We start from the raw sequence: 16,131 nt of genomic DNA on the forward strand, positions 1-16,131 counted from the left end.
TAAATACGGGCCTGGTTGTGGAGCGGAATAAAGAACCCAATTTTAAAATTTTTGTATATCTGCCCATTATTTCTTCGGGAAAGAAGAGTAGTTTTTATTCGTAGAGGTTCCGTTTTTTTTTTTTTTTCACTTTTGCACCGATTCCCAACACTACGGAAGAAATTATTATTATTTGTCGGAAGCAGCATTTCATGTATTCAGCTAATCTGAATACTCTGATTTTGTCTTCTGAAGATAGGCGAGCTTTACATTTTTATAAAATTACGGGCTCATTTTATAATCAATATTCAACTTTCAGAAGCTGCTAAAATCACATTAAAACTATGTTAACTGTTCAGCACATTTCAATTTTTTAATTTCTACGTTAAGTCTTTAAGGAAAATCGTATTTAAGAATAACAGTATTTATATACTAATAAGTTATGAATGTGAGGTGAATTCAAGTTATCCCCTCCTCTAAAAGAAAAATCTCAGCCACCCTGTCTTAGTGTTCTGGTCAAGAGACATAGTAATACACGTTGTTTGATATAGTTAAATTTATAAAATTTGGAAGCTATGCTTCACACATACTGTTAGTTTATTGTATATAATTATTCGTGCTGTACATTATGCAATACAATATTGCATGTATGTACCGTCCATCTAGAAAACTTAAAACTGAAAACACTAGTGCTACCCACGAAACGAGTCAAGAAAATGATGTCTCGTCACGAACTAGAAAATTTAATTTTCGTCTAGACTCTCGCCTCGTTTTAAAACAAGATTTTTGTTTGTTTCGGGACACAAAACACTAGAACACAGATATGTTATACATTTTTTAACATTTCTTAAATAGTGTGAGCCAAATGTTGTTCATCTTTTACATATTTGAATCACCTTGTATTCCAATTGAATTTCTGCTTCAAAATATATTTTCCTGAAAATACCAAATTGCTTTTGTGTTTTCAACATTAACATTTCTATAGAATATTATATATTACTAATACAGTAACGACTAAAAACATCAATGGGTCCTGTTGATAGAATTATAAAGGCACCAGGAGAATGCCCGTTCTTGCACGGGAAGAACAAGATTTCTGGATATGTCAAAGATAGCTATCCACAAAAAACATATTTTCTGATTTCTAAATACTTTTCAGGGACACGGTGGCTCAGAAGTAGAGCACTTACCTCTCGTGCATGAGGTCCCTGGTTCCATTCCCAGTTACGTAAGCCGAATGGATAATACAGTGTCCGTGGGTTTCGGAGTACTCCATCTTCTCCCACATTTTGATTCCACCAATCCTTGCATCATTCACTTGCCTTAATCATCTTTTCCCTTAGCCTAAAAACTATAATCGTTGGACGTTAACTGGAAGATTTAATTTAATTTTCGAAAGTTCGATTTTACTCGACTCACATATACGCTCACACAACTGCCTCAATCTAACTTTTCATAACACAGTATTTTTCAATACGACTAGTGATTTATACACAAATATTTTTTGTATAGGTCCATAATTTCAAGATTAGGTTTCCCCAGATTCAATCAAAAAAAAAAAAAAAAAAATAACGTTCAAGACGGCCTTGAAGTTTCGCTTGCCTTTCAACATGTAAGGGGGTGCGTGAAGTAAATTTTAATAGTCGTTCAGTACGTTCTGTAAGTAATTATAGTTCATAAGGCTAATCTTTCGCTGTTTAGTTTCGGATGACACCCACATGGACCTGTTTTCAACATTGTATTATTCATTATTTGCTGTTATTTTAATGTACATTACATACATTACTCCTGTCTCATTTCTATCCTTCATTTTTAACTGTTAATCAGAAATATTTCTTATTTTTATGAGCTCTTCGTCCTTGCTTAATAGGTATCTATATTGTATTACTGCGCAAACTGGCTCTAATCCGGAGCCGCCAACGCGGAAGATTAGCTGAATTCGCGAAAGTCCGTCCTTTTAGTTGCGTCTTTGAATAGATATTCTACCAAATATCTAGTCTTACAGCCCTTTCTCATTTGACGGCGAATTGCCGCGCAGAGTAGAAAGACATTGCAAGCAATGGAGCTTTTCATATATGCGCGGCAGTCGCCGCAAATTTACGCGGCAAAGAAAAACAGCCGCCTCTCCCTGCTAGAAAGCGGCGCGGCAGATTGCCGCGTATAGCCAAGCGAGACATTGCAAGCAATGGAGCTCTTTACATATAGGCGGCAACCTGCCAACACTTGGGTGTTGGGGGAGGTAGCAAGTGTTGCCAGAAAAAAGCAGAGAGTGGCTGTAATAATATGGATGTGTGTGTGTTTTACGTTTCTAGCCTAGGACACCTGGAGTGCTTTTAACCAAACTTGTTACATATAATATATGGGAAAAAATGACAGGTAAAAATAATCGAAAACGACCGATACTACCGAAGTGTCGAATCCATAATTCATTGATTAAAAGGAGTCCAAATCAACACTAATTCTTTAATAGAAGATTGGGATAAATGTGCGGGCAGCGCTGGGCAAATGTGCTTGTAATTTTATAAATTTCTGGTGCTCCAAAGCTGAAATACATACTATCAAATATTTTAACAATATTACATATTTAACAGTCTTTTGCTATATATTTATGTAGTTTTTGCTATATATATTTTGTTACATAAAAATTCGTAATCCGGATTTTAGTAATAATACTGTAATGTACCTTAGCAAAGCAATAGAGAATTTATTATGTGATATTTGATAAATATACCGTAATTTGTATATTTTATAACTATTTTAACACTTCTATGGGTGTAATTCCTTGAATAGTCCCTTGAAGTTAGGGGCTAGAGCAATGCTTTAAAGAGACTTGAGTCAATAGTCGGAACGCTTAAAACAAACGAATAAATCCGAAATACAACAACAACAATAATAATAATAATAATAATAATAATAATAATAATACCTACAGACCAGCCTTGGGATCAGCGGTTGAGTGTTGACTTGGGATTCTAGGGTAGATCTCAACCACCAACTATTCTAAAAGGACTTTATACTGGTTTTCCCAGTCACAACAGGCGAATATCGGGATGGTATTTTAAATATCCAGAAACTGGCCGCTATTTTGCTGAAGTCTATCAATTGTGGAAACAGTATAGAAAAAAATCTTCAAGATACTTCTCTAACAAAAAAAAGTGAACTCATGTTTTTTTTTTTTTTTTTTTGTTTGTTTGTTTGTTTGCTTTCTGTCTGTCTTAACAAGGCGAGTAGAAGGCACTTTTTGTGTCTGTCCATTGCACCCACCACAACACGACAAGAGTCTCAAGGTTTTGTTTCTTCAGTTGCACAGCAACCCTGCTCGCATATTTTTCATTCGCGGCAAAACGCCGCGTAATATGAAAGGGTACACTTCTCACGCGGCAAACTGCAGCGAGCAGCGACGGCAACTCGCCGCCTCAATGTGAAAGAAGAGTTACTGCCTTAGAAAGTGTTTTTTAAGTGAGAAGTTGCATTAGTAGGTTCAGATTTACTTTAGGACTGAATATAAATATATAGCATAAGAACTGCAGAGCATAAACCACAAATAAATTTGTGCTAGGTACCCACTAAAAGGCATGAATACTATCTGACAGAGTCAGGGCAGGATTGCAGCAGAGGGGAACCACATGGAACGTGTCCGTAGATAGCATGCGCGTCATCGACGTTAGGTATAAACATAAACGAAGATAGTGGAAAATGACTTCATATGGCATAAAAACATGCCTTGCGTGTGGGGATTGCTTGGTTCTTTGAGGAATAACCAAAGGATGTCTTTTCAACATCATAATATTGACCCACTTCAGCATATCATACTGCATTCATTACGTAAGTCTTCACAACATTTGGTTACGATGCAACTTTGGTTTCATTTCCTTCCGTTGAACATTCTGTTTTCACTCTCCATTATTCCAGCATACACGTCTTAGATTAGTTAAGACAGTAGGTTTAAAAATTTGACACACTACGCTCTATTGCCTATTTACCTAATATCGTACTAATTCGCAAATTCATACATTCCACAATTTAACTTTTCTTTCTGAATAATTACTCACCCTACAGTGATTACGTTTAGTGATTACGTTTATAATTTTTTTTCTTCCTAGTCTTATGCTGACATTCGTCTCTCTTTCTTTCTCAGTAAATTATTTCAGGCCCGAAATCTATAGCAGTTAAATTTCTTAATTTAGTCCTGCACAGGATAATCGTACAATAAAATAAACGTAAGGGAACTTCACAATTCCTCTGAATATCCTATAGTTGTATCAAGGTTTGGCTGGTTTAAACCATGTGGTTATATATATATATATATATGGGGTATGTTTAGTACAAGGGGTCCAGAAGCATGTAAAAAAACACAAAATTTACAGGAGAAATGAGTGATGCATGTACTTTGACGTAACATAACGTAACCAAATCTAATCTAACCTAATATAAACTAACGTAAGCTAACCTGAACTAACCTAAACTAACATAATAATAGTAGAAATAAGCGAAATCCTGTCATTTTTTGGAAAATTATGTGGAACTCCTACACTAATATAACATAAACTAGACTAACCTAACGTAACCTAAACTAGCCTAACCTAACTTAAACTGACCAACCCTACCCTAAACTAACCAAATGTGAACAGAAATTACCAAAATTGTAACATTTTTTAGAGAAAAGAGCTGGACCCCTTCTGCTAAACATAGGCCATATATATATATATATATATATATATATATATAAAGTTTAAACCAAAAAACGACAAATGTTCGTAAAATCTTGATGAACACACATTTGTGGGTTATCACATTTCACTCCCGTATATTATTCGTATTATACTCAGACCTAAATTCCCCATTCATTACTCAAAGAAATTATACTACAAAAGCAATCTTTTTTTTTAATATATAAGTTTTTGAATTTTTTGGTGATTTTTTATAGTATGTTATTATTGTTATGCAACTGCAATCAAAGAAATTCTAAATATTATTTCGTTTTAATAATGTTTACTATTGATACAATACACTGAAATGCCGTATTTTGGAAGGGGGGGGGGGGGTATAGAAACCCACGAGAGGCATTTATTGACATCAGACGTATCTTTTGTAACTATTTATGTATAAATGGGTCAGAGCCAAAGTGGACTCAAATAATTAGTATCTTTATTCACTTTTCTTACTGATATGCAAATTAAGTCGTCGTATTTCTTTAACTTGGACTAAATTAGTTCTTCTGTACTCTGCAGTACTTTGAAATTGTTCGTAATTCTGTATAATGGTTTCATTTGTGCTACTGATTATCTTTTTTCCTTCTGAAAATGACTATTGACAAATATATTAGCAAGTATGTAAAGATTAGTGCAATTTTTTTTTATCAGGAGTCCTTCGTGAGTGAGTCGGCAGACGTATAGCATTTGTTGTCAATTAGTCCCGGTTCCGAGTTCAAACGGAGGACAATTTCTCTCGGATGTAAGCCGAGAAGCGGTCTGGATTCCACTTTGGGCTTATGTGACCCCTTCTAGCATAACCCGGGTGTTGCATAATAACACCGAGGCGAAAAAACTTGCTTCTGTCCATATGTGGTATAAGTACATAGAGCAAATTATTTAAACCAAAAAAAAACTGGTTTAAACAAAAAAAAAAAACGTTTTTTTCAATAAAAACCATGGTTTTTGCCAGCCCTGGTTGTCACTTTCAACGAGTAGCGAATCGGAAACCGAAATAAAACCACAAAGATACTACTTTCGCGCAGTTGTCGGTGAGATAAACATATTTTCTACCTTCTGCTGAACCGTAGCCGTTAACTCAAGGGAACACCTTCGAAAATAAATACCTAGTAGACTACATGACAAAGTACCACAGTAAAATAGCTGATTCCGAATTTACCAAAGAATTTGAGAGAAATGGAACTTCCCGTCTTCAATTCTAGTGCCAAAATAGAACTATTCCAATTTGAAGACGGAACGTTGTGACTATCTTAGTAAGTTTTTTTTTTTAACACACTGGTGCATTTTTCAAAGTGGCTTTATGTTTGTGTACTTTTGGAAATTTCTCAAGGATTATTTCCCCCGCACATAAAAAACGATATCTTTTGTCGTTTCTAATTTTTCGTTTCTTTATCCCAAGACTGCCTTGTAAATCTAAACCTACGCAATTCATTCAAATAACCAGTCGACCTTGCTTTTGACCTTAAATGTGTGTTGTTCACCTTATTATTCAACATTTGATTTTAAAAAAGGAAGCTCTCAGAATTTTTATGCTTCTTGGCTATGTGATTACAATTAAAGCCCTGTTGAACCCTTATTTCAACATAAAGCACTTCCCTGTAAGTTGTTCATTACCATTAAATGCGCAGCATTCGACTTTGGTTTTAACCTATCTTACAGCTTTTGTGTTTTAATTAGTTATTATATGTCAAATACGTCATTATTAGTGCATTTATGTACTGAACAAAGACTTACGTCAAAATCATTTACTATTATTATAATTTAAAAAAATGCAAAATAAAACTTTAAAAGTTACGTACCTCTATAGGAATCGGAGGGATATATCTTGATGAATAACCCGTAAACTCTCTACAATCTGATGCCATTTTATCCTGACAATAATAAACACTTAAACGTGATTATTTTCTTCTCTCTAGCGAACTTTTCACAACTTTGTATTACACTAATTACGCGCACCTGTGCAAAGCATTATGGTTCTCGTTTTCGTAACTCATTTGTTCTGTATATGTTCGAAAATTCAACGCTGAGCGATCAACTGAGCAATGCAATAACTGTGATCCGCTTCATTTGGTCCGCGTACCAGAAGGCGAATTTCCAGCCAGGTGTAAATGCCTTAAAGAAAGTACAGATTTACAACGTGTGTACATACATGAAATCAAATAACAGTCACATGAATGGTGGCTTTGGTGTACAGTGTCTGGGGCTCGATTTCCAATGAGACAATCTTGAAATTTGAATGAATTAAGGAAGGAATCCACCTTAAACGCTCCATTAGCCTTAGTGCTGAAAGGCATGCTAAACTTTAATCCAACTGCAACAAGTGATTACAATGCTTGCTATTCGCATTTTTCGACGAGATATGTACCCTAAAGTAGAAAGTACGAAAGGTGGAGTGAGCAGAGACAGGAGAGTAAAACTTAGGGGCAGATGGTTTAGGTACAGAGGCAGATACTATAAATAATCCCTGTATATATGAAAATCTGCACTATATAAATAAGTGCTACTGAAATGGGAGCACGGGCGTCCTGTCCTGTTCCTCTAATTTTCTATTTCTCCTGTATACTCACTCCATTTGAGCACTTTTTTATTACTATTTCTTTTCGTTTTCCATAATATCGAGATATTCCATTCCATGCTTGGGCCTATTGATTTTTATTACCAGTGTCATAGTGATTCTCGCATGTCTTTTGGCGTATTTTCTCCTATATACAATTGAGTATTAAGGATGCATACTTTTTATTGTTGTTTGTCAGTTAATACTTCATTTACATCTTTAGTGTAACCATAAATATGTTCCTTAAAAGTTATTTATCATTTCTAAATTAATAGCCCATACCCGTAAATTACCAAATATTGGCACCTGGATTCATATTCTGTACAAACAACAACACCTTGTAATACCTTGTAAGCTTTAGTGACTTTGAATAGCTCTTCTATTGCGCTTAACCTCTTTTATTATTCATGTACCTTCGTTTTCTCAGGTCCACTGCAGTTCCCAGTGGATCAAGAATGACATTTTGTCGAGCGAGCATTCGTACGAAAATGGAAACAATGAAATCAAATAGCCTATTTAAAGCATTACGAAATTAGTTTCCAAAAGAAAAAGTTTACATAACACGTTTCATTTCATATTTACGTAGAAAAGTAGGACTGGTTAGAAATATTGATTGATTTTATATGGAGTTCAGCGTCGCTTTCAGCAGATAGGCTATATGGGACATGGACTAACGTGGAGTCCGAACCACATGAGCTCCCACTGGGAATCAAACCAGAACTCCCATGCCAAAGGCGCGTACATTAACAGCTTATCCACATTGGAGCTCTACTATTCTGTAACATGCGTCATTGTTCTATCTTACTGATAAGTGGTCGTCCACATATTACGTAACGTGGTTAAGGGGAGAAGAAGGGGTTCAGCCTTGCGTTACGAGGTGTAACAAGGAAGGAAGAGGGAGTCCACGTCTTCCTTACGTAGTGCATTTTTTACTATATTTTAAAATTTTATTCTCAGGTTTATACGCAATATTTAAAAAAATATTGTTCATTTCTTTTTTACATAAATAAATAAATATTTCTATTGTTATGGAAAATTGAGAACATATATAATATAAAATCAATCATGATTTTAACTGTCATACTCATCCAAAATGTTTTATAAAGTCATGATTACTATCTTCATGGCAATTATCGCAAATAGAAATGCAAATTTTGCGTTTCGTTGTTGCAAACCATTACAGAATTTGCCTCATGTAGTTCATAATTTGCTACTTAAGAGGAAGAAGAAACTGATGTTTTTAGTTGAATAGTGGTAGTGCTGAATGTTTCTAAATACGATATTCTGTTGTTTATAATGTATTGAATGTGATTACGATAATATTGTAACTGAAAATAGGGAAATAATCGCTATTATATTTACCATGTTCAGGAATCACCTTGAATGTTTGTTATGATCAGCAATCTTATCAAATAGGGAGTAATTCTCTATAAGTTTTCTAAGTGTGGACCTTAACTTCTAGAAAGGAATGGGAACTTCAAGCCGGATGCTTTTCGGTTTCACGGCAGCTGGAATAATTCGATTCTGGCTTATCCTTTCGGAGTATAGACAAATTATTGCTGATCGAGTTGAAGTTTCTACTCCATTGAATTCATGGAAAAGAGGTAAAAGTGGAAGTATTTCTATCACACTTAAATTTAAATAAAAGTAAGCCGCAGAATTTTGATGATAAGCTACGGAATTGCATGTTGATACATAAGTACGGATAAATTTTAAGAATGGCAATTTAGTATCTCCCCAAACTCGTTTCATGGTTCCAGAACCGAGTACTTTGTTTTGGTCTAAGTTGTGATAAAAGTAGAAGAAAAAACGCCCTGCGGGCCTTCTAACTCCCTTCGCTCGCTCAGGTATATTTTGTGAAGTAATACTGGAGATCTTATTTTTACGAGATTGGGGACATATTTAATATCAGCCAATTTTAATTATACAGGCTAGAATTTTTTTCCTAAGAATTCATGCTGTTGTGATAACTATAGCCTAATTTTGGGGCTAAGTTCCAAAGTTGGTCTTCCGTTTCCAGTAAAATTTTGAAAATGTATCTTGAAGAAATGGGTAATTTGTTCGTTTGTGTGCTAGGCATTTATTCCAAAGTTGGTTGTCAGCTTGATTTTCGACAAAAGAAGCGTAGTAACAGTTACGAAAATTTAAAAATCATGAATTTCTAGTGCCGCTTTGAAACGCTACAATAGAGTAGATAGGTTAAGTGCCATATCGCCAGACCAATTTTAGGAAATTTACCGGGTCAATTGGAGAATTTAAGTTTGTGAAGAAGAACAAGTACAAGCCAGGTAAGGGGAATAGTAAAAGTTAAGAACGTGGTTATATTTGTTCATTGTCTTTGATGTTGGTAGTGGCACTTTATGTGGAGGCGGATGGACTATTTCTCGGAGAGGTACACTTGTTTTACTATACGGATCCATAAATTGTAAAATGTACAGAAAAAATTTGCCAAGTCTTTAATTTTCCCATTTCATGTCAAGAACAGAATCCAACCAATCCCTGCCAGGCTTCTAACCCGTTCCTACTATTACTATTACTACTCTTACTCCTCCTCCTACTACTACTACTAATACTTATACTATGGATCCGTATTAAAGTAATACTGCACGCCAAATGTAACATAATCTAACGTAACGTAATGTAATCCAACAAAATATAAACAAATGCAATACATTTTGGTGCTTTTTTTTCAGTTTTCAAAGTGGTCGGGCGATACGGCACAAATGCCGAGTAGATTTAGAGAGAGTAGAGTAAGGTATAAGTAGGGTAGGGTAGAATAGAATAAAGTAGGAATAATTAGGGTAGGGTAGGTTACATTACGATGTATTTAGGCCTACCTTCATGGTTTGTATTGGCCCTCTGAATTAGAATTAACCCTATAAGTACACTTACGGCTATTTTCTATGGTTCTCTGAAGCACTTTACAATGGGTAATCTGATTTTAATGTATTTTGATGTATGTTGGAGAACACTTTCTAAGGTAGACAGACGTAATGTCGCTTGTGCAGATTTACAATAGGGGTCCACACGCAAATTCCTTGCGCACATTCTTTGTTTTGTCTTAATCTACTGTTAATATCTCAAACAATCCTTTTTTAATACGAGGAATTGCGTTCCTCGGTGTAATTTCTGTAGGAAAGCTTAACTATAATGAACAAAATACAGCGCTTTTCCCCAAAAATCAATGCAACAACTCCTTCTATTGCCCACTGAAAAACTACGAACTTTAGCAAGTATGCCACCTCAATTTCACATAGTTTTATACTATACGTAATAAGTTGTGCTGTAAAAATGACAAGTGCAAAAACGCGGATCAGCCTGTGTTATTTTTCTAAGATCTCTATTCCGGTTCAGGGTAGGGGAAGCTAGTGGATCCGGGGAGGGGGCTTCTTACGGAGCAGCGACGTTGAATGTACCCGTAAACAAAGATGGCATACACCTGTCAGCTAAGTGGCGAATACGAAAAAGATTTTCCAATGTTGTTGATTCTTGTAATTTATTTCATGTACATGTACTTATTGTCTTTCAGAAATTATGATTTGTCTAAAAACTTGATCAAATATAATCTCTTCAAACTGAAAGGTAAAAATTCAAGGTTTGTTATTCTTTTCCTATTTCAGGAAAATCTGACTTCCGCTTCAGTTTATTTTGATACTTGCAGATAGTATCGGTCAGTTCAGTCAGTATTCAAAATTCCAGCATCTGCAAAATAATACCGTTTGGCATAATGTTCGTGCTTATCTCTCTAATACGTCTTTTTGTGGCCATCATTATTTAAGACACTTCCTTTAGCAGGGTTTGAAAACACAACCCCTAGGGCCATGTGGGTTTTTCGTTTTTTCTTTTCGTATTATGTAAGGTTTCTTGGGGTAAAAATGTTAAAATGTAATTTATGTGTGAAAATAACATCATTGTCATAATTTACAACAATTTGTTTTTATTGGTGGATAAAGACCTCAAGAATTTTACAGTTTTCTACCTTAATGGTTAAATTCATGCTTCTCTAGTGTTCAGTCTTCGTTAGTTTGTTTATTGAAGTTTAGCTTCCGTTTCGTTCACCGAGGCTTTAGGTGGAATTCAAACTGCCGTAATACATTCAAAGTTCAATGCACTTCCACGGGGAATCGAACCCAGAACCACGTGCACGAAAGTCGCGCTAGTCAATAGATCAGGGCGAGGGCTGCTCAGCGTTCGAATAACGGGGAGGTCAGTTTATTGGTTTAAAAAGAATGGTTCATTCTGCACCTTGTCACGTTGTGCTAATCTCAGTACACACACACTTTCCATGGCCGAAGACCAAACTGTTCAGAGAGGACAAAAAATGTCAAACTGTTCTCGTTTGGTAGAATAGTGAAACGTGTTTCTGTTGCCTTTGGGTTCCATTGAAAAATGGCCAGCCTACAGGAAATAATTTATTTTGAACCAATAACTATTATGGATCATGACATAGATATTTCTAAAGCAATAACTACTTATTACCTGCGTATTAGTTTATATATGTATGTATCATAGCTTCCCTCGGCGTGGAAGACCCGGGTTCGATTCTGTTTGTGTAGTTCTGTTTGCATGTTAAACTAGGGGACACGGTGGCTCAGTGGTAGAGGCTTACTCTGATGTGTGGGGTCCCTGGTTTGATCCCCGGCCAAGTAAGTTTGTAGTGGACAACATCGTGTCCGTGGGTTTTTTCGGAGTACTCTCGTTTCCTCCTAGGCGTGGGAGGTCCGGGATCGATTCCCGGCGGGAGTTCAAGTGGTTCGGATTCCACATTAATCAGTAGGTCCACGTCTCATATAGCCTCGCTGCCGAACGGGACGTTAAACCCAAAATCAACTCAATCAACTTAACTCGTTTCCTCCTACACTCCATTCCACCAGTTCTTCCATCTTTATTTACTTGCTTTAATCATCCTTCTCCCGTTAGCCTTAAGGACGTAATTGTGGGACGTTAAACTGAAAGATTCCATTTCATTTGTAAAATTTTATCACTATTATGATATCATTTTGCTAGTATTCTTACATTTCGAATCAGTATCTCTTAAACACACTGTATTTTGCTTCACTAATGGAAGGGAGTGTAATTCAGGGGATCACTGGCGTAGGAGGATTGTGATTATGTAAGACAGCGATGAATCCATTCCTTGCCCTAATGATTCTACTAGCCCCCCCAAGTGGCTTCAAGATGAATGGCTGGATATATATTACAACCATCTTCAGAGCCCGATAGCTATTCATATCATACAGCCAGCGAATAACGTAAAAACGATTCAACTTCTCGTAATGAAAAATCATTAACTGTTTTTCCTATATTATCAGTGTAAAATATAAAACGTTGAACACCACTGCGCTATATGCAATATACGAAAAACGACTCAACGAGACTCCTATATTGGAATACACTGATGCACTGTCCCTGAGAAATATAAAGTTTCTCAGCGTTGGGTTTGCACGTTACCAGTAAAACTGGAAAATCTGTTGTTGGTAGTCGTTAAGATGTTACTAGTAGGCTTATGGAAATCCATATATAGCTTCATGATAGCCTTTAAGTTAGTATGCTTAGCTCGAGCAACGCTGAAAGTCATAACACGCTTTTATGTCCTTGAGAATATATCCAACAAATATTTCTTATGATTCACAATTTCCTATAAATATTTCCAACTAACATCAATGGAAAATGTAAGGCGTTGTTTTAGGTTAACGATACACAGAAAATAGTTCGAAAAAAATAATAATAAATTGGCAATTCTGAATGTGTTATATCGTTCGTTTGGCTTTCTGCCCAGTTATGCTTTGGGAGTCAGAAAACATTCTTGGTCCCGTGCTTTTGTGTCTTGTCTACATTTTTAAAAATCGATAATGATTACCCAATTCACTAATTTGGAGAGAAATATGTATTTGGCAGCATCGATCCCCATTGGACATTTCAAGGGTTTTCTAATTGACTTCAATATTGTCTCTGCGTGGATGAAAAAATGCTGCTAGGATTCCCGAAATGAAAAAAAAAAAAATATGATTTTGAGTACCTAATAACATGGACATTAAAGTAACCGGTTAGAAACCAGGTAAAATTGCACTTTGCGATCTTAAGTAGATACAGTTTTAGTGTTGAATAAATGTCTTCAAGACTTTCACTATACTGGGTTTTTCACTTGTCATTATTATTATTCGACTGTTCTTTTTTAGTATTATTCACTGTTGTGTTTTATTGCTACTACATATTCATATATCTGTTAGTTCAAAATAATTCCATCGTTTCTTTTGGAAGTATTGAAGCATGTGATCAACTTATTGCATAGGATGACATAAGTTTATTTTCCAATCCTAATGAAGGGCAATCGAGAAATTTAGTCGAAATCGTTATCATTTTTGGATTCTGGTCACCATAGGAATAACTACTCGACATATTAAATACATCGTTGTAGAGTTCTTTGCGTAAGTCTTAATTTACGTAAATTTAGTAGGCAGAGGGTACCCCAGCGTGTTTCGTATAGTTTATGACAATTGCAGCTTTTACAGATTAGCACGTACTTTATACCTCACTAAGATGACTCTCAAAGTAGAAGAGTAATGCTGCTGCTTACTTCAGATGTAAGTACTGAAATTTTGCAAATTTTACTGACGACGAAAATTTCTTACTTAAATGCGAGTTTACGTAGATCGAATTTACGTAAGACAGGAGTTGTCTGTAATTTGATTTTATTTAAAATGTATCACTTTCCATTAAAAATTTTATTAATTTTCTTCTGCTTGCTTACAGTAACGGAGGGAACATACCTGTTCAGGGAAGGCATTTCTCCATATTCAGGAGACATGTTTCATGAAACACCGCTAGGACTTGTAGTGTTTGATTTTATCATCACACATTGCTCTGAGTGGCTGTGGACGATATTTATATTTTCCGACTTACTCACAGCTTATTTTCTCTATAAGCTGGCGTCTGAATTTATGACAGAAATGGTAAGCATTTCCAAATTAATTTGTTATTTTTGTAAACTGAATCGCTACATTTATTAACATGTCTGATCCACGAATGCATGACAATTTTGTCAATTATTGCATGAAAAATAAATGATGATCGCACCTTTGTATCCTGTAAAAATTTTTGGTTGTTATATATTAGTTATTATATATCTCTGGACTGGAACGTTCTTCAGTTATTTCCTGGAAAAATTTAAAAAGAACAGTATGATTAGAAAAATAATTGTTGAGATAATTTTAACGTCCCGCTCAACAGAGAGGCTTATGAGACGTAGACTTACTGATTAATGTGGAATCCGAACCACGTGAGCTTCCACCGGGAATCGAACCCGGGTCTCCCACGCCAAAAGCGCGTACACTAACCGCTTTAGCCACAGAGCAGCTCCCTAGAAAAATAATTATATTTGGTTATCACATGTAGAAATTCCAATTCAGAATTCCTTGTTTTTCTTTTTATGGACAGAAGCCTCGGGAGCTGTTTATATAAAGAAGCAAGTGCAGCAAAGAAAAATAGTGCTGAGTAAGGTCTCAGAGAGAATTGATATTATACAATAACCAAAAATTTCCAACTATACAGACGTAAGTTTTTATTTATGAGAGTGTGTCCTACAGTGTCCATTGGTAAATACTACATGACAATTTTGACAATTACTTCATGTCAAGTTCGTTGTAATATATCTTTTTCTGTATGATTAATCCTATTTTCTAGTCTCCTGTTATAGTGTTACATTCTTTTGTCTGTTGCAGAGCATTCGAGAGACGATCGAGAAAGAAAATTATGCAAAAGACGTGGAAAGCATCCTGTTGAAACCAGACGATATTCGATCAGTGCCCAGTTATGTAGCTGCAGCGTATTTATTTAATCCGTACACAATCTTCAGTTGTGTAGGCTATACTACAACAGTATTCTCTAATCTTTGTTTGGCAACCGCCCTGCTAGGAATGGTGAAAGGTGAGTTCATGCTTTATTCAGTTTCGCAGAACTTTTTGCAGTACCCTATTCTGAGTCAAGGTCGTGAAATATGGCGTTTATCTCTTTACCATTGTTAAGTTCCACATTATAGTAGGTTATTGTTCCTTTTCCAAATTTTCCACTTCTCCTTGGATACTTTTTTGTCACTTTCCTACGGCTCTGTACTCTCATATCACCCATGTATTTTATAATGAATCAAGGTTGGAAATATATCTTAATAAAAAATACATCCTCCATAAAAATGCAACCTCCTAACTCTCGCTAAGTGGGCTTTAGCTGCACAAACACTTGTCTGGGGGTTTCTCGGGAATATCTTGATTCGTCCCACCTTCTTCATTCCATCGTTTAATTCACTGTCACAGTCACTGTGCTTAATCGTGGGACAATACACGAAAAAAAAAAAAGTTTTAGTGCTGTACTTATTCCTTTTACAAACTTCTACGTTGTTCTGAGAACCTTCACAATCAGTCGAGGTACGTGGATCCTACTCTGTTCCTCTATCAAAAATTAAAAAGCTCTTGAACTTTCGTTAGAAAAACCTTAAGAATATCAGTCTTCATCATCGTGATCAAAGAGTAAAATTAAGCGTTGATATGGAAATTACGAACAAATTAATTACACTTTATTTTTTATTTTATTATTATTATTATTATTATTATTATTATTATTATTATTATTTTATTTTTTTTATTTTATTTATTTATTTATTTTTTAGTGCAGTGTTAACGAAAGCTGGTTTCTGACAGTTCGAGAAAGCACGTAGTGTATTGGATGCGCTGTTGCCAAAGGCTTTGCAACTACAGAGGTAGCTCCGACGACAAACTTAGGACAGTTAACAAGTCATAATTCTATAATCTTAATAGTATGATAGGAAGGATGATTTCTAAATAACAATGATAGTACCGGAAACAGTAGCGTATACTAGGGGTGGGCTTCAGG

General features: G+C 35.5%; 2 protein-coding genes across 2 annotated transcripts in view; one reads left to right on the forward strand and one right to left on the reverse strand.

The window, feature by feature from the left end:
- The window catches only part of LOC145687956 (uncharacterized), a 31,013-nt gene extending 24,350 nt beyond the window's left edge, over positions 1-6,663 (reverse strand). The window contains exon 1 of the mRNA XM_081761559.1: positions 6,491-6,663. Within this exon, the coding sequence (XP_081617685.1) occupies positions 6,491-6,556 (66 nt within the window). The 5' untranslated portion in view covers positions 6,557-6,663. The remainder of the gene's footprint in view (positions 1-6,490) is intronic.
- Positions 6,664-8,464: 1,801 nt separating this feature from the next.
- The window catches only part of PIG-U (phosphatidylinositol glycan anchor biosynthesis class U), a 32,656-nt gene continuing 24,989 nt past the window's right edge, over positions 8,465-16,131 (forward strand). The window contains exons 1-3 of the mRNA XM_081761573.1: positions 8,465-8,849; positions 13,999-14,198; positions 14,967-15,171. Of these exons, the coding sequence (XP_081617699.1) occupies positions 8,714-8,849; positions 13,999-14,198; positions 14,967-15,171 (541 nt within the window). The 5' untranslated portion in view covers positions 8,465-8,713. The remainder of the gene's footprint in view (positions 8,850-13,998; positions 14,199-14,966; positions 15,172-16,131) is intronic.

The sequence above is a fragment of the Thermobia domestica genome, chromosome 1 (assembly GCF_964235325.1).
Source record: "Thermobia domestica chromosome 1, izTheDome1.hap1.1, whole genome shotgun sequence".
Taxonomy (NCBI): domain Eukaryota; kingdom Metazoa; phylum Arthropoda; class Insecta; order Zygentoma; family Lepismatidae; genus Thermobia; species Thermobia domestica.